The sequence below is a fragment of the Thalassophryne amazonica genome, chromosome 9, assembly GCF_902500255.1.
Source record: "Thalassophryne amazonica chromosome 9, fThaAma1.1, whole genome shotgun sequence".
Classification (NCBI taxonomy): Eukaryota; Metazoa; Chordata; class Actinopteri; order Batrachoidiformes; family Batrachoididae; genus Thalassophryne; species Thalassophryne amazonica.
In genome coordinates, this window is record NC_047111.1 from 14903474 (window position 1) to 14931099 (window position 27626).

The window sequence follows — 27626 nt, forward strand, 5'->3', positions numbered from 1 at the left end:
ACAGGTTTGGAAATACAGTCAATTATACGTTGAGTGACGTGTGGGCAGGCTCGAGGATAGGAGACGTCCGTCCAGAAACGAGCCGCATCCCACACGGCTTCCACCGCCAACGGATCTGAAGAACACTGGAGCCGCCAAGTCCTGGGTCCCCAGGTGGCCACCGTCTCCAGCTGTCAGACCTGGTACTGCTGGCAGAGAACAGAAACAGTACAGACGAGTGTGAGTACGCACACTCAATAATCCCTCAGTCTGTGTTCCTTAGGGAGGGAGAACCTCCGCCTCCAATAACACACTCGTGCAGCTCCCGTTTAACCACTTATCTGGTTGGGGTGTGAGGCGAAGCCGTCGCTATTCACACCAAACGCCAATCCAGCAGACAAGGAAACACCACAGGAAAACGGCTGCAAAAGAGATCAGACTATGACTCAGTTTAGATTCAGCAGAGAAATTACCTCTATGGTAGCTGATTTCTCGGCGGGGAGGTGGAGTTGCAGTCCGGCCTTTATGGTGATGGTGATGAGTCGTGGATGAGTGACAGCTGGTGCTGATGACGAGTGACAGCTGTCACTCCCGGTTGCTCCAACGCCCTCTCATGCTTGAAGCCTGCACTTCAAGCAGGGCGCCATCTGGTGGTGGTGGGCCAGCAGTACCTCCTCTTCAGCAGCCCACACAACATTCTCTGCAGCATATCCAAGTCACTCCTGATTGGTGGTGTAGGCATGTTTAATGTTTAATAATAGTTTTTCTGTAATTTTTCTGTAATTATTGTATGGCTTTTGCCTTACAATATAAAGTGCCTTGGGGTGACTGTTTTGTGATTTGGCGCTATATAAATAAAATTGATTTGATTTGTTTTAATAATATGGAGTTTGTAGAAAAACATATGGTAACTTATCTGGGCCATTGTCAGATAGATTTTGGTTAAGTGCTCATTAATAAAGACATTAGTTCCTTTCAGTTTACGTCCTTGTTTTAACAAAGCCATTTTATTGTTTCGATTGACAAACCTCAGAATGACAGCTGATTTTTCATTGTTCCTGGAGGGCAGCGGGTGACAAGCCTCGATGTGCTGCAGGTCCATCTCCATGCCCTTCTCTTGGAGGTAGGATACTATCTGTTGCTCCACCCACCGCGTCTCCTCCTCACTGGGCAGCCCACTGACCGTGTCGGCAGCTACCGCTCGTGCATGAGCATGGTTTGATTTTAATCCCAGTGACGATCAGATCATTCATGCGAGTATGTTGTTCGTTGTTCCATTCGTCGCTCCAAATCCTCAATGCGCCCATCCTTGACTGCACTCTGGATGCAAAGTGTTTTTACCTGCTCCAGTAGAGACAGAAGCTGAGTTTGCTGTTCTCTGACGGTTGTCATTTCCCCAGTCAGGAAATCGAGGGAAACTTTTATATCCTCAAACTCCTCCGGCGACGGGGCTTTTTTTGGTGGCATTTTGACACCAATAAAAAACACACATACAATGGCAAACCTCACAATCAGCTGTTAGCAGTGCAGCTGTAACCCAGAAGTTGAAATCGATGAAACTTCCCGACAGTTGGAAGTTGAATCACATAAAATCCTTAGAAGATTGCCTTGCATCAGTGAGAAGTTGGATGGCTAGCAACTTCCTACTTTTAAACTCTGATAAGACTGAAATGATGGTTCTTGGTCAAGTGAGACATCGGCATCAATTTGACCAGTTAACGCTTAGCCTAGGCTCGTGTGTCATACATCACACTGACAAAGTGAGGAACCTTGGGGTAATTTTTGATCTTACATTGTTGTTTGAGCTCCAAAGTGTACCTTTAGTCAAGAGTTGTGGAGGGCATAACACCTTTGCATCTGGATGTGCCCCTGGTGTGCAACTCTTAAGCAGGAACAATCAAGAATTTGTGTATTTATGTGGAAAGTGCGACCTGATGGAGAGATAAGAAGGTTTTATCTGCATATTTTACATCATGTCATCCTTAGAAAGAGAAGTTAGGTGCATTTTTGTGGGGGAAAAGCTTTAGTGTTTATTGTTATGCATCTGCAGCTGTTTATAGTTTAACCACAGCGAGGACACTCACAGAGGAACTCATAACATTCTTTGAAAGAAAAGATTTAGAATATGTTTGTAAAAGTCTGCACTCTGTCAGTCGTCGCCGAGCTGAGACACTCAAACACACCACCACCCTCCTCCTCCAGAGTGCAAACAGGACACAGAGGAACAGACTCAGGAACTCACTGCCAGGACGAAAAACAAGAATCCAACAAGCTGCTGCGTTGAGATGTTTACATGATCAATGTGCCATCAGGGCTTTGGAAACAATATGGTGCCTCTCAGTCAAAACTGGAAGGGCCTGATGTCACCACGTCCTGTATGCAGGCGCTCTGAGAAGTCCTGCAGTCTCTGGAACCAGATACTGGCCTGGAGGATGTGCAGCTGACTGGTGACAAACAACCTCCTTATGGAAGGATTTTTTACAATTGCTGGGGTTTTGAAATGGCCACAGATAAGCATAGCAGCTGGTCCTGGACCAGACGTGGGTAACCCCGGCTTCAAAGAATAAAAGTCCTATCACACATTTGTTCTATCCACCCACTTAACCAGCTGATTTTAATTAGGTCAAAGTGTACACAAGTCCTAGTGGAGTACTCAGGCAACTGCTCATTAAAGAGCAGACAGAGAGAGACGACAAGTTCTGGGGGTGAGTTTAACAACAGAGCTGATTGTAGCACATGTACACACCACAGCATGTGCTGTTCCTTAAGGACTTTTAAATTCCAAAAAAGGGTTGACCATAACCACTGACAGAGGAGAGTGTGTGTACTTCTGTTTATGGTGGAGGAGGAGATATGTTCATCTCCCAAAGCCCTGTGGATGTCTGCTGGTAGGAGTTGTGACCACCACCAGTATCTCATAAATTAAGCACATTTTGTCCAGCACAGGAGGAGGAGAGCCTTTATTGTCATTGGACATATATACAATGAAATTTGTCCTCTGTAGTGGTGCGCCGATTGACCACCACCAAAAAAACGTTTTATTTTCTTTACGTCATATTAATCTGTAAACATTTGTCTTGCCTCAGTCAACGTCTCTCTCTGTCCGCTTTGTAGCCATCCCTGTCTCTCCCCCTGTCTGTCTTTCTGTCTCGCCATCGTTCCTCCTCTGTCTCTCTTTCCCTCCCCATCTGTCTCTCTCTCCCCCTGTCTGTCTCTCTTTCCTTCCCCCTGTCCATCTCTCTCCCCCTGTCCGTCTCTCTTTCCCTCCCCCTGTCCGTCTCTCTCCCCCTGTCTGTGTCTCTTTCCCTCCCCCTGTCTGTCTCTCTTTCCCTCCTCCTTTCATTCACTCTCCTGTCTTCTTCCAGAAGTCTCTCCTTTTCTCGCCCTCTTTCTTGTCCTCCTGGCACCCCCCGCTGGTTGTACTTGTCATAGGCAGCATCCACTTGCTCCTTTTTGACTCTCATGTCAGGAGGAGGAGGTGGTGAGGAGGAGGAGTGCAGTGTGCGGCTCTTCCTCTCTTTCCCCTTCTCAGCTTTCTTTTCCTTCTTTTTCTTCTTCTCTTTCTTCTTTTCTTTCTTGTCTGGTGCAGAACAGATGGAATCAGAAATGTTACATCTGTTTCATTCATATGAAATAAAATTTCTTCCTAAACCTCAGAAAAAAAGGGGTTGATGGTCCTCACCTTTTTTTTGGCTTCTTAAAGGGGATGATGTCCTGCTCGTCTCTGTCCACCTCGGAGGGAGACTTGTGTGTTTTGGGGCCGCAGCCCTCCTCCCTCAGCTGTTTGGTCACACTGTCGATGTCGTCCGAGTCTTTCGGAGGACGATAGTCTTTAACATGGTCCACGCGAATGGTCCGACCTTTAATCTGACACCAAGCAAACGGATTTCCATTAATTGACATGAAAACTAATTTATCAGGCAGTTATGATGATGACGACAGGACCTCCCACCAGGATTCCAATACATGGACAGCATCAGGAATTACTGTAAACATGAGCATTACGAGGCTCTGGTGCTCTCTGGGGATTTGTCTCTCTGTACTGTCTGTCTGGGGTCAACATAGGGCTCTCCCCAGAAATTTAGAGCATGATGGCGCTAGAGCTCAGGCACGAGGTCCACTGCCCCACCTTCATTGGGGAGAAGCTCCAGCATTTTGCCTTTTTCAAACACCGATGGAAACCACTTCAGCTTTATATCTCATCTAAAAATGACTAAGTAATTTTCCATACTGAAACAGATATGATCTTTTCCTTTGTCATTTTCAAAAAGTGTCGCTGTAACGCTCCCAGAGAAAACAGAGAAGACGTGGAGCATGTGCAAAACCAGTGGAAGGAGCTAATCGGTGTAGCAGCAGAAGCAGTAACTTTACAAACGGCAAACTGAGTCAAAGTCTTAAGAAGAGGTTTTCACAGGCTGCTCTTATTGACTCTGTGCCGTCAAACAGGGAGACAGATGCCAAAGAGGCTTGTTACATATTTAAAGTAAAGCAGTGTGTTGATGCGCTTTCTAAAAACACACGGTGTGTTGATGCGCTTTCTAAAAACACACGGTGTGTTGATGCGCTTTCTAAAAACACACGGTGTGTTGATGCGCTTTCTAAAAACACACGGTGTGTTGATGCGCTTTCTAAAAACACACGGTGTGTTGGTCCACTGGCTGCTCTCCACCTCACAGACAAAGCCAAAGGATGCACACGTCAAGTGATTCAAGTTATCAAGTAAAAAACAAAAACAAAAAAAAACCTTCATCAGGCCGATTCTTATTGGATTTGATTTCCACATTTTGTTATGTTACAGCCTGATTCCAAAATGGAGTACATTAATTTTTTCCCATCAAAATTCTACTCACAACACCCTATAATGACAACATGAAAAAAGTAATCTTTTTTTTAACTTTTGCAAATTTGTTAAAAATAAAAACTTAGAAATCATGTGTCCATAAGTATTCACACCTTTTGCTCAATACTTTGTTGATGCTTGGCAGCAGCCTCAAGTCTTCTTGAATATGATGCCACAAGCTTGGTTCACCTATCGTTCGGCAGTTTGGTCCATTCCTCTTTGCAGCACCTCTCAAGCTCATTTTCAGATCTCTCCAGAGATGTTCAATCAGATTCAGGTCTGGGCTCTGGTTGGGCCACTCAAGGACATTCACAGAGTTGTCCTGAAGACACTCCTTTGATATCTTGGCTGTGTGTTTAGGGTCACTGTCCTGCTGAAAGATGAACCGTCGCTCCAGTCTGAGGTCAAAGCGCTCTGGAGCAGGTTTTCATCCTGGATTTCTCCGTCATCCAGGATGCCATGTGTCAAACATGACGCCTGGCAATGGCACCAAAGAGTTCAATCTTTGTCTCATCAGACCAGAGAATTTTGTTTCTCCTGGTCTGAGAGTCCTTCAGGTGCCTTTTGTCAAACTACACGCGGGCTGCCATGTGCCTTTATTAAAGAGTGGCTTCTGTCTGACCACTCCTCTCTCCACAGAGGAATGCTGGAGCTCTGACAGAATGACCATCGCGTTCTTGGTAAGGATGAGGTCTATCGGATCGAATATTGGTATCAGCTTCCAATATCAACATAATTCACGTGTCGGAAATTTCCGATACAGGAGAGGGAACACCCTAAATTTAAAAATCTGCATGATGGTGCTGTGCCATTCTTTCGGGAGAGCCCTGCAATAATATCTTTGAGAGCTTCACACTGTGCCTAAGGCCATACTCTTGGCCACTTCAGTGCTATTTCATCTTCATCGGTCCATGACAATCTGGTTGCCATGGTGACGTGCTCAGTCACTAAGGTGATTGATCATCAGGATCTAATGAATTGCCAACATTGAACACTACAGTGTTGGTTCCTGAAGGGTTCATCTGAAGACCTGCAGGTTCAGGGCTGAAAGTCAGGCAGCTGGAAATGTTGTCCTCTTGTTGGGGTTTGCATTCCCCCAAACTAAAAGTTTGATGTAAGGTTGAGAGATGTTTGGGAAGGCATTATGGAGTCATGAGGTTGCTGGAGAGAAGTGTTTAACAATGTTGATATCCCTCCATGAGATGAAGGTCCACGTCTAAGAGATTTGGTGGTTCTGGTTTTAATGCATGTTCATAAAACTAGGATATTTTTATTATTATTTTTTTAGATGTCTTTGGAGGAACCTTGGGTAAATGACTTTGGGTCTTCTTCCACTGTCAGCACAGGATTCGACAACTGAATATTATCGTGCTCTAACTAGCGGAAACTTAGCTACGTAGATTCCTGTTGAGGAGTACGACTTAAACAGTGAGGTAACATCAGCTAAGACATTATGTATGCAGACAGATTTTCAGCTCAAAATTTAATCAGCAAAATTAACACAAGTATTAGCTTATTCTATGCAACACCTGAAGCTGTGATTTTGTGAAACCAAACTGCCTGTTTGCTGTGGACTTAGTTTAATATCCCTGGTGTCAAACTGACAGGTTACAAAAATAAAATAAAAACAGTTCCCGTGTCATCAACGAGCAGCTCGGCTCTGCACAGAAGAGCGCCGCGGCCATGTGACTGTGGAAGGTTAAAGGCAGCGTCACCTTGATGCCATTGAAGTTATCCACAGCCAGGATGGTGCTCCTCTGGTCCTCGTAGCAGAGGAAGCAGAACCCTTTGGACTTTCCCGTCTTCTTGTCACGCACCAGGTTGATGTTGACGATCTCGCCGTACCTGAGAAAGTACAACGGCAACAGAAAGTTTACTGTGGGACGGCTTGAGACAATTCGATGGAAGTTCGGGAGAGGGTATGGGGCTACGTACTGAGAAAAGACACAGATGATGTCGCCCTCCGTCAGCTCGTACGGAAAGCCTCCTGCGGGAGACAAAGACGCACCGTGAAGTAACAACCAACACAAGCACCAACAGACAAACCCCAATCAGAAAGCGCGGAACGGTATGGAGAAGAAAAGAAAGAAAACACCCCAGTGATTCCTGCATTTGTTTTCAGTATTAACCAAAGATATTTCATGTTTTTTCTGGTCAACTTCATTTAATGTTAATATTCATCCATTTCTGTACGCCCCACCAAAAAATGGGACACTAATGCATTTACCACTGTGTGATGTTCTCATTCATTCTCATAACACAAAGACATTTTGGTGTTGAGGACACCAAGCGATGAAGTGTCTCAGATGTTATTTTGTCCTGTCTTTTCCTGTAAGCATGTCAAGGTGTCCAACAGTGTGGGGTCGTCATTGCTGCATTTTTCTTTTCAAAATTCTCCAAAGATTCTGTACTGGGGACAGATTAAGACTGCAGGCAGGCTGGTGTCGCCGACCGAACGCCCGCCCGCCCACCCCCCCCAGGCAGGGCGGACTGATTTTTTGGGGGTGAGTGGGGGAGAGGGCGTCCAGTCTGCGACACCAGTCCGGTACCCACACCCTCTGCTTGTGCAGCCATGACACTGTAAAGTGTGCAGAATGTGGTTTTGCACTGTCTTGTTGAAAAGTACATGGACACCCCTTTAAAATATGTCATCTTGAAGGCAGCATGTGCTGCTCTAAAATGTCAGTGTTCTTTGCTGCATCACAGAGTGTAACTGACCTTTGACAAAGACACTGACACAACACCAGACCAGGACAGACATACCCTGGATTTTGGCCTTGTTGTTGTTAACAGTCTGGATGGTCCTTTTTGTTGTGTGTGTGTGTGTGTGTGTGTGAGATCAGTGGTGTTTACATGCAGCTTTATCTCCTGATTCATCCTTTCAGTTTACCTTACCAACAAATATCCAGGCCGAGTCCTTGTACTCCATGTGCCATGACACTGACTCATTCACGCCGAGGTTGGCCTCGCGTTCATTCAGCTCGTTGATCAGTCTCACCTTCGTCAGCGGACTGAAATGTAGGAAACGGTTCACATTAATTTAGAAGACAGCAGGATCATTCTTTTGTTCATTCATTTGGTGGTGGCAGTGATCACACGTCCACAGAATCACCTCAGGTGTTCACACTGGTGAGAATTTATTACATTTTCAGTTTGACAGTAAAAATTCTGAGTGAATGTAAATTGTATAAAATTCACCACAGTCTGTGGATACAGTCAAGATTTCCCCCAGTGGGTGAAAAACAAATACTTCTTTTTATTTAAGTCTTTATTTGTGCAAATTTGCAGCTTGATTAGTATTTGCAGCTCCAGGATATATATATATATATATATATATATATATATACATATACATATACACACACACACACACACACAACCCCTGGCAAAAATTATGGAATCACCGGCCTCGGAGGATGTTCATTCAGTTGTTTAATTTTGTAGAAAAAAAAGCAGCTCACAGACATGACACAAAACTAAAGTCATTTCAAATGGCAACTTTCTGGCTTTAAGAAACACTATAAGAAATCAAGAAAAAAAGATTGTGGCAGTCAGTAACGGTTACTTTTTTAGACCAAGCAGAGGGAAAATTCTGAGGAAAAAATTATGGAATCATGAAAAACAAAAGAACACTCCAACACATCACTAGTATTTTGTTGCACCACCTCTGGCTTTTATAACAGCTTGCAGTCTCTGAGGCATTGGCCTTAATGAGTGACAAACAGTACTCTTCATCAATCTGGCTCCAACTTTCTCTGATTGCTGTTGCCAGATCACCTTTGCAGGTTGGAGCCTTGTCATGGACCATTTTCTTCAACTTCCACCAAAGATTTTCAATTGGATTAAGATCCGGACTATTTGCAGGCCATGACATTTTCACTTTTAACAAGAGATTTTGTCACGGAAAGCCGCACGGAGGCTTCGCGCGTCACGACCGATTCGCTAATGAAGCGAGACAAAGGAACACCTCCGTTTCAGAGTGTTAAAGGACAAGTCGGGACATGCCCAGCTCTCCACAATTTCTGTTATACTCACTCGACTGGTAAGCACTGAAAGCCGAGATAGGCTTCTCCCAACTTGTCCTTTAACACTCTGAAATGGAGGTGTTCTTCTGTCTCGCTTCATCAGTGAATCGGTCGTGACGCGCAAAGCCTCCGCGCGGCTTTCCATGACAAAATCTCTTCTTAAAAGTGAAATCTGCCGGAAAATGGCTGATGTCCAGCTCTTGTGATAACCAGAGAAATTGCACATGATGGTCCTGGCTCCACACAGCGATCCGTTTAGAAATGATGTGGTGGTTTCTGCCTCTCGATGGCGGCTCGGAGTGCGGCGCGCCGTGCGCCATTGTGGGCTGTCCTTAAAGCTGTAGTAACACTCCTTATTCTCTGTGAAGCCTGTAAAATTTTCACCGAAAGCCAGATAAATTTTTCAAATGGTTTCCAGCTGCCTGTCTCTAAGTTTCTGAAAAAATTCTGATGGAAAAAAGCCCAAATCATTCTGCCATTTCCTCGCAATGAAACAACGACGAGAGGGGTGGAGCAGTGCTCACTCAAAGCCTGCCCACAGGCGAATGACGCAACCGACAGGCGTGGAAAAACTCACGCATGCGCACGAAGGTTCAAGCTTGGCTGACGTAAAAACATATGAATCAAATCCATATATTTTTTGCATAAAATAAAAACGTCGGATACTTTTCTCACAGACCTCGGATATATATATATATACACGTATATATCAATTCAATTTCAATTCAATTTTTTTTTTTTATATCGCGCCAAATCACAACAAACAGTTGCCCCAAGGCGCTTTATATTGTAAGGCAAGGCCACACAATAATTATGTAAAACCCCAACGGTCAAAACAACCCCCTGTGAGCAAGCACTTGGCTACAGTGGGAAGGAAAAACTCCCTTTTAACAGGAAGAAACCTCCAGCAGAACCAGGCTCAGGGAGGGGCAGTCTTCTGCTGGGACTGGTTGGGGCTGAGGGAGAGAACCAGGAAAAAGACATGCTGTGGAGTGGAGCAGAGATCGATCACTAATGATTAAATGCAGAGTGGTGCATACAGAGCAAAAAGAGAAAGAAACAGTGCATCATGGGAACCCCCAGCAGTCTACGTCTATAGCAGCATAACTAAGGGATGGTTCAGGGTCACCTGATCCAGCCCTAACTATAAGCTTTAGCAAAAAGGAAAGTTTTAAGTCTAATCTTAAAAGTAGAGAGGGTGTCTGTCTCACTGATCTGAATTGGGAGCTGGTTCCACAGGAGAGGAGCCTGAAAGCTGAAGGCTCTGCCTCCCATTCTACTCTTACAAACCCTAGGAACTACAAGTAAGCCTGCAGTCTGAGAGCGAAGCGCTCTATTGGGGTGATATGGTACTACGAGGTCCCTAAGATAAGATGGGACCTGATTATTCAAAACCTTATAAGTAAGAAGAAGAATTTAAAATTCTATTCTAGAATTAACAGGAAGCCAATGAAGAGAGGCCAATATGGGTGAGATATGCTCTCTCCTTCTAGTCCCCGTTAGTACTCTAGATGCAGCATTTTGAATTAACTGAAGGCTTTTTAGGGAACTTTTAGGACAACCTGATAATAATGAATTACAATAGTCCAGCCCAGAGGAAATAAATGCATGAATTAGTTTTTCAGCATCACTCTGAGACAAGACCTTTCTAATTTTAGAGATATTGCGTAAATGCAAAAAAGCAGTCCTACATATTTGTTTAATATGCGCTTTGAATGACATATCCTGATCAAAAATGACTCCAAGATTTCTCACAGTATTACTAGAGGTCAGGGTAATGCCATCCAGAGTAAGGATCTGGTTAGACACCATGTTTCTAAGATTTGTGGGGCCAAGTACAATAACTTCAGTTTTATCTGAGTTTAAAAGCAGGAAATTAGAGGTCATCCATGTCTTTATGTCTGTAAGACAATCCTGCAGTTTAGCTAATTGGTGTGTGTCCTCTGGCTTCATGGATAGATAAAGCTGGGTATCATCTGCGTAACAATGAAAATTTAAGCAATACCGTCTAATAATACTGCCTAAGGGAAGCATGTATAAAGTGAATAAAATTGGGATGGTTATGAGTAATTTTTTCTCTAATAGTTAAAATTTTGTTAGCAAAGAAAGTCATGAAGTCATTACTAGTTAAAGTTAATGGAATACTCAGCTCAATAGAGCTCTGACTCTTTGTCAGCCTGGCTACAGTGCTGAAAAGAAACCTGGGGTTGTTCTTATTTTCTTCAATTAGTGATGAGTAGAAAGATGTCCTAGCTTTACGGAGGGCTTCTTTATAGAGCAACAGACTCTTTTTCCAGGCTAAGTGAAGATCTTCTAAATTAGTGAGACGCCATTTCCTCTCCAACTTACGGGTTATCTGCTTTAAGCTACGAGTTTGTGAGTTATACCACAGAGTCAGGCACTTCTGATTTAAGGCTCTCTTTTTCAGAGGAGCTACAGCATCCAAAGTTGTCTTCAATGAGGATGTAAAACTATTGACAAGATACTCTATCTCACTTACAGAGTTTAGGTAGGTACTCTGCACTGTGTTGGTATATGGCATTAGAGAACATAAAGAAGGAATCATATCCTTAAACCTAGTTACAGCGCTTTCTGAAAGACTTCTAGTGTAATGAAACTTATTCCCCACTGCTGGGTAGTCCATCAGAGTAAATGCAAATGTTATTAAGAAATGATCAGACAGAAGGGAGTTTTCAGGGAATACTGTTAAGTCTTCTATTTCCATACCATAAGTCAGAACAAGATCTAAGATATGATTAAAGTGGTGGGTGGACTCATTTACATTTTGAGCAAAGCCAATAGAGTCTAATAATAGATTAAATGCAGTGTTGAGGCTGTCATTCTCAGCATCTGTGTGGATGTTAAAATCGCCCACTATAATTATCTTATCTGAGCTAAGCACTAAGTCAGACAAAAGGTCTGAAAATTCACAGAGAAACTCATAGTAACGACCAGGTGGACGATAGATAATAACAAATAAAACTGACTTTTTGGGACTTCCAATTTGGATGGACAAGACTAAGAGTCAAGCTTTCAAATGAATTAAAGCTCTGTCTGGGTTTTTGATTAATTAATAAGCTGGAATGGAAGATTGCTGCTAATCCTCCGCCTCGGCCTGTGCAACGAGCATTCTGACAGTTAGTGTGACTCGGGGGTGTTGACTCATTTAAACTAACATATTCATCCTGCTGTAACCAGGTTTCTGTAAGGCAGAATAAATCAATATGTTGATCAATTATTATATCATTTACCAACAGGGACTTAGAAGAGAGAGACCTAATGTTTAATAGGCCACATTTAACTGTTTCAGTCTGTGGTGCAGTTGAAGGTGCTATATTATTTTTTCTTTTTGAATTTTTATGCTTAAATAGATTTTTGCTGGTTATTGGTGGTCTGGGAGCAGGCACCGTCTCTACGGGGATGGGGTAATGAGGGGATGGCAGGGGGAGAGAAGCTGCAGAGAGGTGTGTAAGACTACAACTCTGCTTCCTGGTCCCAACCCTGGATAGTCACGGTTTGGAGGATTTAAGAAAATTGGCCAGATTTCTAGAAATGAGAGCTGCTCCATCCAAAGTGGTATGGATGCCGTCTCTCCTAACAAGACCAGGTTTTCCCCAGAAGCTTTGCCAATTATCTATGAAGCCCACCTCATGAGAATTACAGCATTAATTTTAAACTGACTTTAATTTTTTAATCAAGCTAAACTGGTTCAGTAGCTGAAAAAAGCAGCAATAGCTTGTGTTTCCTTTTAAAACGTTAAAATTAAGAGCCAGTATTTATGTGTCAGGCTGATGGCGATTTATGACCCCTTTTGATTTGTCACAATTTTTTTCTTTTTTTTGGGGGGGGGGGGATATATGTTAGAAACAAACAAAAATCACATTTTTTAAAATCCTTGATAGCGTCCGCTTTTTTAGGGGGTTCTGGAAATTTGGGGACAAAATGAGCCAAAATCATAAGAGGTCATGAATCACCACGGAACAGATTACCGTATGAGCCCGTAACGTGGCGCACCGACAAAAATAGAAAACGCAAAAGGTCCATGTAAAAACCTAAAGTTAGCTGCTAATAACGTTAGCATCAACGTCCCGCTGTTACACGCCTCCTCTGATGTAGTAAATGTTGACGACAGCAGAAATAAAGCAAATAATAATTTAATGATTTTAAAACTTACTTCATGGTGAAATGTGTGTAAAAGAAAACTGCTTCGACTCAGGAGGGTTTTCTTCTTCGCTGAAAATACTTCTCTCTTCTGTCACCTGCTGACCGGATGTGCTACCTGCAAGTCGTATTCAGTTTGGATTTATTTAACCAGTTATACAACAGATCGTTAATCAGAATGACGTTCATTCATCGCCAACTTACCACAAAATGCACTTTATCCTCTCCATCATGCATAAATAAAACAAAAAGTAAAATTTTGTTCTTCGCCGTGGCAGCAGGTGGCGCCATACAGGAATCTGCCACCTGGTTTCGGTGTGTAGAACAGAAACTAATTTTTAATTCCTGAAAGTTTAAAATTAGAAACTGGACCCTTTATTGGATAAGTAAGTTTAACGTACGTATGTTAGTCAGATAACGTTCATTTTTTAGCATTAACATTTTCACCGCGTCGCTTTAACAGGTAAGAATAGCAATTTTTATGACAAACTCCTTTGTGATTTCTTCAATTTAAGGTTTCACATGTTTTAGTCAAATCTCATCAAATCCAGCGACGCCAAATGTGTTTTGAGACTTTGTTTAAGTGTTCAGGGTAAATTCGGCATTACAGTCAAAAGACTATATTGTGAATATTTGTTCTTATTGAGTATCTCACAGTCATATGAAGCTACAAATTAATGCTAATGCGTGATATTTTACAAAGTAAATTCGTGTTCGTACAGGAGTCATGCATTGTGGTTCTCACTTTCACTTGACAAGACAGACAACCGGTCTCATCTCAGCTCTTTAAATTGTATCTGCTACAACCAGGTGAACAGTGAGCGTGTCCTGAGCCTTCTCCAGCCACTGGGGTCTTCAACACAGCTGGGATGCTGCAAAAATTGTTGAGAATTACAAACAGCTGTGGTTGAATTTACATATAATTTATCTGCCACCTGCTGAACATTGGGCATGTCATGTGATCAACCACCAGAGCCCGCCCTCGGGTCCATGTGACATTGTGGGGGGGAACATGTACCAGAAAAGGAAAGTAAAACTGTAAAGAATGTATAGAACATCTGGTTGGAGATGTTGTCAGAGTTTTTTGTCAGTACTGCAAAGTACTGACAGCAGTCTTGAACCGCTGTCCATGAACCTTTTGAAACGTTGGAAACACCTTTGTGCTAAACACATGTTGTGCTACATGTGGCCTCATTACACTCATTACTAACGGTTTTGAATCAAATGCTTTGACATGTCATGATTTGACCCTCTGGTGTTGAAACACAGTTGAAAAAACAAGGTGCCAGCAGGGTGGATTAGTGGTTAGCACTGTTGCCTCACAGCAAGAAGGTCATGGGTTCGATTCCCACCTGTGGCCTTTTAGTCCAGGCTCTTAGGGAGTCATGAGGGGGGTACTGTGTAGATTTGTCTACAAGTAACAAATTTGGCCCAAATGTAGACCAGAACATACCTTTTTCATTTTTTGGAGGTTGCCAAGCCAGGCACTCACTGGGGGCTGCCATATTGTTCAAATCCAAGATGGCCACCAACTGACATGCGATTATATCATAACTTCATTACCGAAAGCTGTAGGATCATGAATGAGGGCACTTTTTACACAACCCCAATTCCAATGAAGTTGGGACGCTGTGTAAAATGTAAATAAAAACAGAATACAATAATTTGCAAATCCTCTTCAACGTATATTCAATTGAATACACCACAAAGACAAGATAGTTAATGTTCAAACTGATAAACTTTATTGTTTTTGTGCAAATATTTGCTGATTTTGAAATGGATGCCTGCAACACATTTCAAAAAAGCTGGGACAGTGGTATGTTTACCACTGTGTTACATCACCTTTCCTTCTAACAACACTCAATAAGCGTTTGGGAACTGAGGACACTAATTGTTGAAGCTTTGTAGGTGGAATTCTTTCCCATTCTTGCTTGATGTACAACTTCAGTTGTTCAACAGTCCGGGGTCTCCTTTGTCCTATTTTGTGCTTCATAATGCGCCATACATTTTCAATGGGTGACATGTCTGGACTGCAGGCAGGCCAGTCTAGTACCAGCACTCTTTTACTACGAAGCCACGCTGTTGTAACATGTACAGAATGTGGCTTGGCATTGTCTTGCTGAAATAAGCAGGGACGTCCCTGAAAAAGATGTTACTTGGATGGCAGCATGTGTTGCTCCAAAACCTGGATGTACCTTTCAGCATTGATGGTGCCATCACAGATGTGTAAGTTGTCCATGCCATGGGCACGAACACACCCCCATACCATCACAGATGCTAGCTTTTGAACTTTGCGCTGGTAACAATCTGGATGGTATTTTTCCTCTTTTGTCCAGAGGACACAACGTCCATGATTTCTAAAAACAATTTGAAATGTGGACTCATCAGACCACAGCACAATTTTCCACTTTGCGTCTGTCCGTTTCAAATGAGCTCGGGCCCAGAGAAGGTGGCAGCATTTCTGGATGTTGTTGATGTTTGGCTTTAACTTTGCATGGTAGAGTTTTAACTTGCACTTGTAGATGTAGCAACAAACTGTGTTAACTGACAATGATTTTCTGCAGTGTTACTGAGCCCACACGGAAAGATCCTTTACACAGTGATGTTTTTGTCCTTGCCACTTATGCTCTCCAGATTCTCTGACTCTTCTGATTATATTATGGACTGTAGATTATGAATTCCTAAATTCCTTGCAATTGAACATTGAGAAACATTGTTCTTAAACTGTTGGACTATTTATTCATGCAGTTGTTCACAAAGTAGTGATCCTCACCCCATCTTTACTTGTGAATGGCTGAGCCTTTTGGGGATACTCCTTTTATACTCAATCATGAGTGTCCTCAGTTCACAAACGCTTATTGAGTGTTGTTAGGAGGAAAGGTGATGTAACACAGTGGTAAACATACCACTGTCCCAGCTGGGACGGTGGTATGTAAAGCTGGGATGGTCCATCCATTTCAAAACGAGCAAATATTTGCGCAAAACAATAACATTTATCAGTTTGAACATTAAATATCTTGTCTTTGTGGTGTATTCAATTGAATATAGGTTGAAGAGGATTTGCAAATCATTGTATTCTGTTTTTATTTACATTTTACACAACGTCCCAACTTCGTTGAAATTGGGGTTGTCTTTAAATGTGCAGCATAATACTGAACTGTCAAATGAAGTTACACAATGACTGGCTTCAAATGTACAGAAAACAAGCTGCTGTCAGTTTCAAGATGATTTTATGTGGACTTTTTGAACTGTCAGTAGATGTTACACAGTGTGTGGCTTCAAACGTACAACCCCAGTTCCAATGAAGTTGGGACGTTGTGTGAAATGTAAATAAAAACAGAATACAATGATTTGCGAATCCTCGTCAACCTATAATCAATTGAATACAACACAAAGACAAGATATTTAATGTTCAAACTGATAAACATTTTTGTTTTTGTGCAAATATTTGCTCATTTTGAAATGGATGCCTGTAACATGTTTCAAAAAAGTTGGGACACGGGCAACAAAAGACTGAGAAAGTTGATGAATGCTCAAAGAACACCTGTTTGGAACATTCCACAAGTGAACAGGTTCATTGGAAACAGGTGAGTGTCATGAGGGTATAAAAGGTGCATCCCCAAAAGGCTCAGCCATTCACAAACAAAGATGGGGTGAGGATCACCACTTTGTGAACAACTGCATGAAAAAACAGTCCAGCAGTTTAAGAACAATGTTTCTCAAAGTTCAATTGCAAGGAATCAGAATCAGAATCACCTTTATTGTCATTGTAATTTGCTTTGCAACAAGATTTGAGTGCAACTCTAAAAGGTGATTTTCCGATGTGTGAGTAATTGTTATCCAATAGAAGATACTAAAATTTAACAATAAATTTTTCAAAATATATGTACAACTAAATAAAATAAAATAAAATGTGGCCCAAGTAAAACCGACAATTTGTACCTCAGGCCGAGGTCAATAAGGTTCTGTCGGCTAAAGCTGTGGGTCGAGTTACAAAACTCGAAGAATATACGCGAAAAAAGTAACAAAACAAGCACCAAATTGGAGAGCTAAAAGCCTCTGAACCCGTGCCCGCCGTTAGGGATTCCATCATTTACAGTCCTTGATATAATCAGAAGATCCAGAGAATCTGCAGAACTTTCTACATGTAAGCGGCAAGGCCGAAAACCAACACTGACACTGCCAGTGACCTTCGATCCCTCAAGCGGCACTGCATTAAAACCAACATCATTGTATAAAGGATCTTACCGCGTGGGCTCAGTAACACTTCAGAAAACCATTGTCAGTTAACACAGTTCGTCACTATATCTACAAGTGCAAGACAATGCCAAGCCACATTCTGCAGGTGTTACAACAGCGTGGCTTTGTAGTAAACGATTGTGGGTACTAGACTGGCCTGCCTGCAGCCCAGACCTATCGCCCATTGAAAATGTGTGGCGCATTATGAAGCGCAAAAAGCGCAAAATACGTCAATGGAGACCTCGGACTGTTGAACAACTGAAGTCGTACATCAAGCAAGAATGGGAAACAATTCCACCTACAAAGCTTCAACAACTAGTGTCCTCAGTTCCCAAATGCTTATTGAGTGTTAGAAGGAAAGGTGATGTAACACAGTGGTAAACATACCACTGTCCCAGCTTTTTTGAAACGTGTTGCAGGCATCCATTTCAAAATGAGCAAATATTTGCACAAAAACAATAAAGTGTATCAGTTTGAACATTAAATATCTTGTCTTTGTGGTGTATTCAATTGAATATAGGTTGAAGAGGATTTGCAAATCATTGTATTCTGTTTTTATTTACATTTTACACAACGTCCCAACTTCGTTGAAATTGGGGTTGTCTTTAAATGTGCAGCATTTCCAAATTTAATTTATTTTTCACCCGATTTTAGATCATAAGAGAGTTGACAATTGAGATGAAAACTAAAACAAGTAAACAAAGTTTTTCAAATAATTTAATGTACAGCCCCCGATATAGTCCAGACCACCATTAGGGATTAAGTTATAATTCAGATTTGTCTACGAGCACGAAATTTGGCCCAGATGTAGGCCAGGCTAATTTCAATTTTGGAAGCCCTTTGCCTTTTGATGAATGTGGGAATCATGAGCCTTGGCCAGCAAGTCACCAACTTTTGTCTTGTTAGACATGTAGATTTCCTTCCTCTTTGAAAACTCAGCCCATTCAGGGAGACGACTGAAAAGGTGTTCTTTGAACCGGGTTGAATGCGGCTTCCTGCTGTCATGACATGGGCTTCCCTGTCCTTCTATCACTGTTCAGTACATCTTTTGAAGTGCTGATAGCTTAATACTGAGACTGAATCCTGAACAAGGGCAACTATTTGAGCAGTGGCGATTGGATCAAACTGAGGTGCAGCAGGGCTCGTAGATGCACAACGATTTTCAGAACACGCTAAGTCTCGCAAAGCAAGTAGCATGGGGCATGATAATAAGTGTCACTGCATGGGCTTCAGCAGCTTATGCAATCAGTCTTCCCAGTAACTGAAAATTATTATTTGACTTTGCCCAGTTTTTGAGATTGACATCAACGTTGTCAGTTGCTGCCTTGCAGAAATTGTTCTGGTCATCTCCCTTGCGGATAACTCGGGATGGGTATTGATAAGATTTTATCAATATCGATCCGATTCCCTTATCGATTCCCTTATCGATACCTCTTGCAAATTATCTGTGTACTAAAAGTAGGCTTTACAGGTTTTATATTTATTGAGTCTTAAAGTAAATAAATATGAAATTAGTCACTGGATCCTTAAACTTTGGACATAATAAACCCTACATGGTGGCTCCTTGATCTCTGGGCATAAATAGAAATAAACAAAATCTGTAGTTTTTGTCAAAAGCATTTCCTTTCAGACATTATTGGCATGAATGTCTTTCCATATGTCTGAGCTGAGCTCTTGCAGCTGGCTGTGCTGCACGTCAGGATGTAATTCATAAAGAATGAGGGACGTCTCATTTTGGGAGGAAAAGAGTGTAGTCGATTGTAGTTTATTGTCTGTATTACAGCATTTGGAAGGAGATGTCATTAAAGCGGCAATTCATTTTGAAGTTATTAATTCCACCCGGACTCTGTCTCGGCAGAGAGCCACACAGCGTTTGGAGCTGTGCCAAATGTTGCAAGTTGAACAGAGATGCAAGTATGGGTTTACCAGCAACCCATACTTTCATCTCTGAAAAAGACAGAAATTGTGTAAAATAAACATAAATGTCTGTGGCCTTTATGGGCTCAACAGACCTTTAACCATCCAAACAGTGCAACATACAAATTCTCAGATGTGAAAAACACAGACAAACAAGCATTATATAGATTGATGCCCAAATCTGACACCTAGAGCAGTAAAAATGAGTCTCTGTATGCCCTGGGAAGGGGGGGGGGGGGTTATCCTGACTGTAAATGTCGAAACAAACATCAGATCTGGAATTCTTGAGGTCAGAAACCTATAAAAAATGCGTTCATTCATATTTCTACGAGTTTCGGTTATAAAGTTATTATATAATCGCAAATCAGTTGGCAGCCATCTTGGATTTGGCCAATATGGCAGCTCCCAGTGAGCGCTGGGCTTGGCGCCCTCCAAAAATGAAAATAGTATGTTCTGGTCTACACCTGGCCCAAAGGTCATGCTTGTAGAGAAATCTGCACAATTTAGTCCCTAAGGGCCTGGACTGTTTCTGTGTGGAGTTGCATGTTCTTCCCATGTTTGTGTTGGTTCCCTCCAGGTGCTCCGGTTTCCTCCTACATTTAAAGACATGCAGGTTAGGTGGACTGGAAACTTTATAATTGTCCAGGTCTCCATTGCAAAAGAGATCTCAAATAATAAATGCGAAGTCTCTCACAAAAAAAACTTTTATTCTGAACGACTTCTTTTCCTCACGTGGGCTGGATATCCTCATGTTGACGGAAATGTGGACTAAACCAGGTGACTACAGCGCCTTCACGGAGCTCCTCCCCCCTCGCTGCTCTTTCCTCTGTTCGCCTTGTGCGTCTGGTCGGGGAGGCGGAGTTGCCACCGTCTTCAAGGATACATTTGCATGCAAGTCTTTACATGCAAATAATTATTCCTCTTTTGAAGTACAGCTGTTCCTGATGGATTTTTCTTGTCCAATATTATGTACTGTGGTCTATCGTCCACCTAAATATAATAAGGACTTTATTCAGGAGTTCTCTGAGTTCTTAGCTGAGTTGGCCCCTAAATATGATCACATTCAAATCTGTGGAGATTTTAATATCCACGTTTGTTGCCAGTCCGATCAGGTGGCCACTGACTTTAAACGTCTTCTGACATCTTTTGATTTAACTCAGATTGTGGATAAAGCAACCCATAATGCTGGACACACTCTGCACTTGATTATCACTCATGGGCTCAGAGTGTCTCTTACAGAAATATCAGACACTCCCATTTCAGATCATTTGCCAATTCTTCTTGACGTTCTTGCTCCCCCACCTGTCAGTAAGCATCCCGCCCCATCTTCTTGCCACAGGATTATTACTTCTTCAACCGCTGGGGAATTTGCAACTGCTTTTATGAAAATGGAGATTTCTACCTATTATGAAGAGTCTCTCCCTCAAGGTCTAGATAATTATAATTATTATAATAATTATTGAAAAAGTTGTTTTTAAACAGTTACAAGTGTTCTTAGATAGTAATTTTATTCTTGAAAAATTTCAGTCAGGGTTCAGAACAAGGCACAGCACAGAATCGGCACTCCTCAAAGTCCACAATGATGTGGCTCTGTCGCTTGATGCTAACTGTACAGTTCTTTTAGTGCTTCTTGACTTGACAGCAGCATTTTGATACTGTTGATCACAGGATCCTGTTGTCTCGTTTAAAGCACCATGTTGGCATTTGTGGCACAGCATTAAAGTGGTTTAGTTCCTATCTAATGAACAGAACATTTTCTCTCATGATAGGTGACATCCTTCTCTGCTGCAACCTTGTCTTGTGGAGTACCCCAGGTTTCCATTTTGGGCCCCATTTTGTTTTGTCTCTATATGTTACCACTGGGCTCCATTATGAAGAGACATAACATGTCTTTTCACTGCTATGCAGATGACCTGCAGATTTATCTGCCAGTGTCTTCAAATACAAATGACGCTATCAAACGTTTGTCAGACTGCATGGCTGATATAAAGCTGTGGTATATATGTGTATATATATGTGGTAAAATTTCCTTCATTTGAACGAGGACAAAATTGATTACATTTTGTTTGGTGACCCTGCTCTTCTAGGTTCTGGTTTGTTGTCTGCATCTTTGAAACCTATAGTAAAAAATCTTGGGGTGGTATTTGACAATTCTTTTAGATTTGACAAACAAATTGACAGCGTGGTAAGAACAAGTTTTTATCAGTTGCGTCTTTTATCTAAGGTTAAATCATTTTTAAACCACACTGACCTTGAAAAAACTATCCACGCTTTTATCAGCTCTAGAATTGACTATTGTAATGCCCTTTATGTCGGAGTTCCTCAGACATCTCTGAGTCGTCTCCAGCTGGTGCAAAACGCTGCAGCCCGATTTTTAACAAACATATCAAGATGTCAGCACATCACCCCCCAGTTCTTTTTAATTTGCACTGGCTTCCAGTTTCTTTTAGAGTTGATTTTAAAATTTTGATGTTTGGCTTTAAAGCCCTTAATGGCCTGGCTCCTCCTTATTTGACTGAGCTTTTGCATCCTCGTGTCTCAAACAGGTCTTCGAGGTCTGTAAATCAGCTTTTACTGGAAGTGCCCAGGTCCAGCTCTAAATGCTGGGGTGATCGGGCCTTCTCTGTTGCTGGGCCCAAACTTTGGAATAAATTGCCCCCTGAAATGAGAATCATCTCTGACTTAGAGCTTTTTAAGTCCAGGCTCAAGACGCATTTGTTCACGCTGGCTTTTAACACTCAGTAGCATGATGGCACTTTACTTTATGCTATTAAATGTTTTTATGCATTTTTTATATAATTGTTTTTATAATGGTTTTACTGTTGGATATTTGGTTTTTATCATGTTTTGTTTTAAATTTTGTTGTAAAGCACTTTGGTCACTTTGAGTGTTGTAAAGGGCTCTAGAAATAAACTTGATTGATTAATTGATTGATCTCAATCTCAACGGGATTAGATTGGTTAAATAAAGGTTAAATTAAATTTAAAAAAGGTCAATGAACAGCAGGCGCCTGAACTTCTGTTCACAAGTCTGATCAGTGTTCCATGAAAAAAAAACAAGCAGTGGCTTTGAGGGCCACCAGATCAATCAATCAATCAATCAACTTTTTTTTTATATAGCGCCAAATCACAACAAACAGTTGCCCCAAGGCGCTTTATATTGTAAGGCAAGGCCATACAATAATTATGAAAAACCCCAACGGTCAAAACGACCCCTGTGAGCAAGCACTTGGCAACAGTGGGAAGGAAAAACTCCCTCTTAACAGGAAGAAACCTCCAGCAGAACCAGGCTCAGGGAGGGGCAGTCTTCTGCTGAGACTGGTTGGGGCTGAGGGAAAGAACCAGGAAAAAGACATGCTGTGGAGGGGGGCAGAGATCGATCACTAATGATTAAATGCGGAGTGATGCATACAGAGCAAAAGAGAAAGAAACAGTGCATCATGGGAACCCCCCCACAGTCTACGTCTAAAGCAGCATAACCAAGGGATAGTCCAGGGTCACCCGATCCAGCCCTAACTATAAGCCTTAGTGAAAAGGAAAGTTTTAAGCCTAATCTTAAAAGTAGAGAGGGTATCTGTCTCCCTGATCTGAATTGGGAGCTGGTTCCACAGGAGAGGAGCCTGAAAGCTGAAGGCTCTGCCTCCCATTCTACTCTTACAAACCCTAGGAACTACAAGTAAGCCTGCAGTCTGAGAGCGAAGCGCTCTATTAGGGTGATATGGTACTACGAGGTCCCTAAGATAAGATGGGACCTGATTATTCAAAACCTTATAAGTAAGAAGAAGAATTTTAAATTCTATTCTAGAATTAACAGGAAGCCAATGAAGAGAGGCCAACACGGGTGAGATATGCTCTCTCCTGCTAGTCCCCGTCAGTACTCTAGCTGCAGCATTTTGAATTAACTGAAGGCTTTTTAGGGAACTTTTAGGACAACCTGATAATAAAGAATTACAATAGTCCAGCCTAGAGGAAATAAATGCATGAATTAGTTTTTCAGCATCACTCTGAGACAAGACCTTTCTGATTTTAGAGATATTGCGTAAATGCAAAAAGGCAGTCCTACATATTTGTTTAATATGCGCTTTGAATGACATATCCTGATCAAAAATGACTCCAAGATTTCTCACAGTATTACTAGAGGTCAGGGAAATGCCATCCAGAGTAAAGATCTGGTTAGACACCATGCTTCTAAGATTTGTGGGGCCAAGTACAATAACTTCAGTTTTATCTGAGTTTAAAAGCAGGAAATTAGAGGTCATCCATGTCTTTATGTCTGTAAGACAATCCTGCAGTTTAGCTAATTGGTGTGTGTCCTCTGGCTTCATGGATAGATAAAGCTGGGTATCATCTGCGTAACAATGAAAATTTAAGCAATACCGTCTAATAATACTGCCTAAGGGAAGCATGTATAAAGTGAATAAAATTGGTCCTAGCACAGAACCTTGTGGAACTCCATAATTAACTTTAGTCTGTGAAGAAGATTCCCCATTTACATGAACAAACTGTAATCTATTAGACAAATATGATTCAAACCACCGCAGCGCAGTGCCTTTAATACCTATGACATGCTCTAATCTCTGTAATAAAATTTTATGGTCAACAGTATCAAAAGCAGCACTGAGGTCCAACAGAACAAGCACAGAGATAAGTCCACTGTCCGAAGCCATAAGAAGATCATTTGTAACCTTCACTAATGCTGTTTCTGTACTATGATGAATTCTAAAACCTGACTGAACCTCTTCAAATAGACCATTCCTCTGCAGGTGATCAGTTAGCTGTTTTACAACTACCCTCTCAAGAATCTTTGAGAGAAAAGGAAGGTTGGAGATTGGCCTATAATTAGCTAAAATAGCTGGGTCAAGTGATGGCTTTTTAAGTAATGGTTTAATTACTGCCACCTTAAAAGCCTGTGGTACATAGCCAACTAACAAAGATAAGTTGATCATATTTAAGATTGAAGCATTAAATAATGGTAGGACTTCCTTAAGCAGCCTGGCAGGAATGGGGTCTAATAAACATGTTAATGGTTTGGATGAAGTAACTAATGAAAATAACTCAGACAGAACAATCGGAGAGAAAGAGTCTAACCAAATACCGGCATCACTGAAAGCAGCCAAAGATAACGATACATCTTTGGGATGGTTATGAGTAATTTTTTCTCTAATAGTCAAAATTTTGTTAGCAAAGAAAGTCATGAAGTCATTACTAGTTAAAGTTAATGGAATACTCAGCTCAATAGAGCTCTGACTCTTTGTCAGCCTGGCTACAGTGCTGAAAAGAAACCTGAGGTTGTTCTTATTTTCTTCAATTAGTGATGAGTAGAAAGATGTCCTAGCTTTACGGAGGGCTTTTTTATAGAGCAACAAACTCTTTTTCCAGGCTAAGTGAAGATCTTCTAAATTAGTGAGACGCCATTTCCTCTCCAACTTACGGGTTATCTGCTTTAAGCTACGAGTTTGTGAGTTATACCACGGAGTCAGACACTTCTGATTTAAAGCTCTCTTTTTCAGAGGAGCTACAGCATCCAAAGTTGTGGATGAGGATGTAAAACTATTGACGAGATACTCTAACTCTCTTACAGAGTTTAGGTAGCTACTCTGCTCTGTGTTGGTATATGACAATAGAGAACATAAAGAAGGAATCATATCCTTAAACCTAGTTACAGCGCTTTCTGAAAGACTTCTAGTGTAATGAAACTTATTCCCCACTGCAGGGTAGTCCATCAGGGTAAATGTAAATGTTATTAAAAAATGATCAGACAGAAGGGAGTTTTCAGGGAATACTGTTAAGTCTTCTATTTCCATACCATAAGTCAAAACAAGATCTAAGATATGATTAAAGTGGTGGGTGGACTCATTTACTTTTTGAGCAAAGCCAATAGAGTCTAATAATAGATTAAATGCAGTGTTGAGGCTGTCATTCTCAGCATCTGTGTGGATGTTAAAATCGCCCACTATAAGTATCTTATCTGAGCTAAGCACTAAGTCAGACAGAAGGTCTGAAAATTCACAGAGAAACTCACAGTAACGACCAGGTGGACGATAGATAATAACAAATAAAACTGGTTTTTGGGACTTCCAATTTGGATGGAAAAGACTAAGAGACAAGCTTTCAAATGAATTAAAGCTCTGTCTAGGTTTTTGATTAATTAATAAGCTGGAATGGAAGATTGCTGCTAATCCTCCGCCCCGGCCCGTACTACGAGCATTCTGACAGTTAGTGTGACTCGGGGGTGTTGACTCATTTAAACTAACATATTCATCCTGCTGTAACCAGGTTTCTGTTAGGCAGAATAAATCAATACGTTGATCAATTATTATATCATTTACCAACAGGGACTTAGAAGAGAGAGACCTAATGTTTAATAGACCACATTTAACTATTTTAGTCTGTGGTGCAGTTGAAGGTGCTATATTATTTTTTCTTTTTGAATTTTTTTGCTTAAATAGATTTTTGCTGGTTATTGGTGGTCTGGAAGCAGGCACCGTCTCTACGGGGATGGGGTAATGAGGGGATGGCAGGGGGAGAGAAGCTGCAGAGAGGTGTGTAAGACTACAACTCTGCTTCCTGGTCCCAACGCTAGACAGTCACAGTTTGGAGGATCCAAGAAAATTGGCCAGATTTCTAGAAATGAGAGCTGCTCCATCTAAAGTGGGATGGATGCCGTCTCTCCTAACAAGACCAGGTTTTCCCCAGAAGCTTTGCCAATTATCAATGAAGCCCACCTCATTTTTTGGACACCACTCAGACAGCCAGCAATTCAAGGAGAACATGCGGCTAAACATGTCACTCCCGGTCCGATTGGGGAGGGGCCCAGAGAAAACAACAGAGTCCGACATTGTTTTTGCAAAGTTACACACCGATTTAATGTTAATTTTAGTGACCTCCGATTGGCGTAACCGAGTGTCATTACTGCCGACGTGAATTACAATCTTACCAAATTTACGCTTAGCCTTAGCCAGCAATTTCAAATTTCCTTCAATGTCGCCCCCGGAAGACAATTGACTATGGTTGCTGGTGTCGCTAACTTCACATTTCTCAAAACAGAGTCACCAATAACCAGAGTTTGATCCTCGGCGGGTGTGTCGTCGAGTGGGGAAAAACGGTTAGAGATGTGAACGGGTTGACGGTGTACACGGGGCTTCTGTTTAGGGCTACGCTTCCTCCTCACAGTCATCCAGTCGGCCTGCTTTCCCGACTGCACGGGATCTGCCAGGGGGGAACTAACGGTGGCTAAGCTACCTTGGTCCGCACCGACTACAGGGGCCTGGCTAGCTGTCGAATTTTCCACGGTGCGGAGCCGAGTCTCCAATTCGCCCAGCCTGGCCTCCAAAGCTACGAATAAGCTGCACTTATTACAAGTACCGTTACTGCTAAAGGAGGCCGAGGAATAACTAAACATTTCACAACCAGAGCAGAAAAGTGCGGGAGAGACAGGAGAAGCCGCCATGCTAAATCGGCTAAAAGCTAGTAGCTACGCAACCTAGTGGATTCCTAAAAACACGCAAAGTGAATAATGTGTAAATAATTTAGAGGTGATTCAGCAGAAAGAGTGCTTTAGTTAAGGCACCAGACAGGCCATGAAGCAGCACAAGTAACGCACGGCAACAGGTAACGCACGACAACAGTGGTAGAAAATAAAATAAAAATCCACTAGACAGGCTGCGGAGCAGCACAGGTAACGCACGACAACGGTGGTAAAAAAAAAAATAAATAAAATAAAAATCCACTAGGCAGGCCGTGGCCACTAGACAGATGTCGGTATGAGCTTCAAAAATATCAGAGGCTGCCAATTTACATTTTGTAAGATGATTCCCTGCAACAAGCAGAGACATATGTGTCCAGCAGGTGGCAGTCATGTCTTTGCTATATGAAATAACCATTTGAATGAGTTTATCCTCATCATGGACGAGCAGGATGACTGGTTATCTTTATTTGTAAGTAATTGTGTTACTCCAGATGATGGAATCATTCATAAATCACACTGATGAATTTGCTGAACTGCAGCAGATGATTGTTTTCAGTTCAGTGATCATTCCTCTGTCAGTTTATTTTCCTCTAACTGAAGAGTCATTTATGATGTAAAGTTAAGGGACATCAAACTGTAAATCCTCTGATTGTTGAATTAATCAGTTAACTGATACTTTGTGTGTGTGTGTGTGTGTGTGTGTGTGTGTGTGTGTGTGTGTGTGTGTGTGTGTGTGTGTGTGTGTGTGTGTGTGTGTGTGTGTGTGTTTTTTTCTCTCTCCCTAAACTGATTTCTGTCTCATCAGGATGATCTCTCAGGTCTTCATCTTGTCCTCAAAGGGCGACCACCTCATCTACAAAGACTGTATCCATCATTTACATTTACATATCATTCACAAGTTACTGAAGTTAATTCAAACTCATTTCTACCTTAATCTGAAGTTAATTGATCAGCTGTGACCTAACAATAAACATTGCTCAGTGTTGCCAGATTGGTCC

General features: G+C 41.8%; 2 protein-coding genes across 2 annotated transcripts in view; one reads left to right on the forward strand and one right to left on the reverse strand.

The window, feature by feature from the left end:
• Positions 1 to 3006: 3006 nt before the first annotated feature.
• rbmx2 (RNA binding motif protein X-linked 2) lies at positions 3007 to 13102 on the reverse strand. Its single transcript, XM_034177622.1, has 7 exons — positions 13019 to 13102; positions 7715 to 7830; positions 6755 to 6806; positions 6535 to 6664; positions 3665 to 3846; positions 3268 to 3561; positions 3007 to 3207 (listed from the first exon to the last, which is right to left on the reverse strand). The coding sequence occupies exons 1-7, from the start codon at positions 13021 to 13023 to the stop codon at positions 3066 to 3068; spliced, it is 921 nt and encodes a 306-aa protein (XP_034033513.1). The 5' UTR covers positions 13024 to 13102; the 3' UTR covers positions 3007 to 3065.
• A 210-nt stretch (positions 13103 to 13312) lies between these two features.
• The window catches only part of ap4m1 (adaptor related protein complex 4 subunit mu 1), a 42711-nt gene continuing 28397 nt past the window's right edge, over positions 13313 to 27626 (forward strand). Inside the window, exons 1-2 of the mRNA XM_034177623.1 lie at positions 13313 to 13468; positions 27434 to 27492. Coding sequence (XP_034033514.1) covers positions 27435 to 27492 — 58 coding nt within the window. The 5' untranslated portion in view covers positions 13313 to 13468; position 27434. The remainder of the gene's footprint in view (positions 13469 to 27433; positions 27493 to 27626) is intronic.

Bases quoted from the DNA above. Each gene is read 5' to 3' on its own strand.
- rbmx2 (XM_034177622.1), bottom strand. The intron at 6,665-6,754 runs GTACGTAGCCCC...GTACTTTCTCAG, and splicing joins ATCATCTGTGTCTTTTCTCA to GTACGGCGAGATCGTCAACA. The intron at 3,847-6,534 runs GTGACGCTGCCT...GCTTGGTGTCAG, and splicing joins ATAACTTCAATGGCATCAAG to ATTAAAGGTCGGACCATTCG.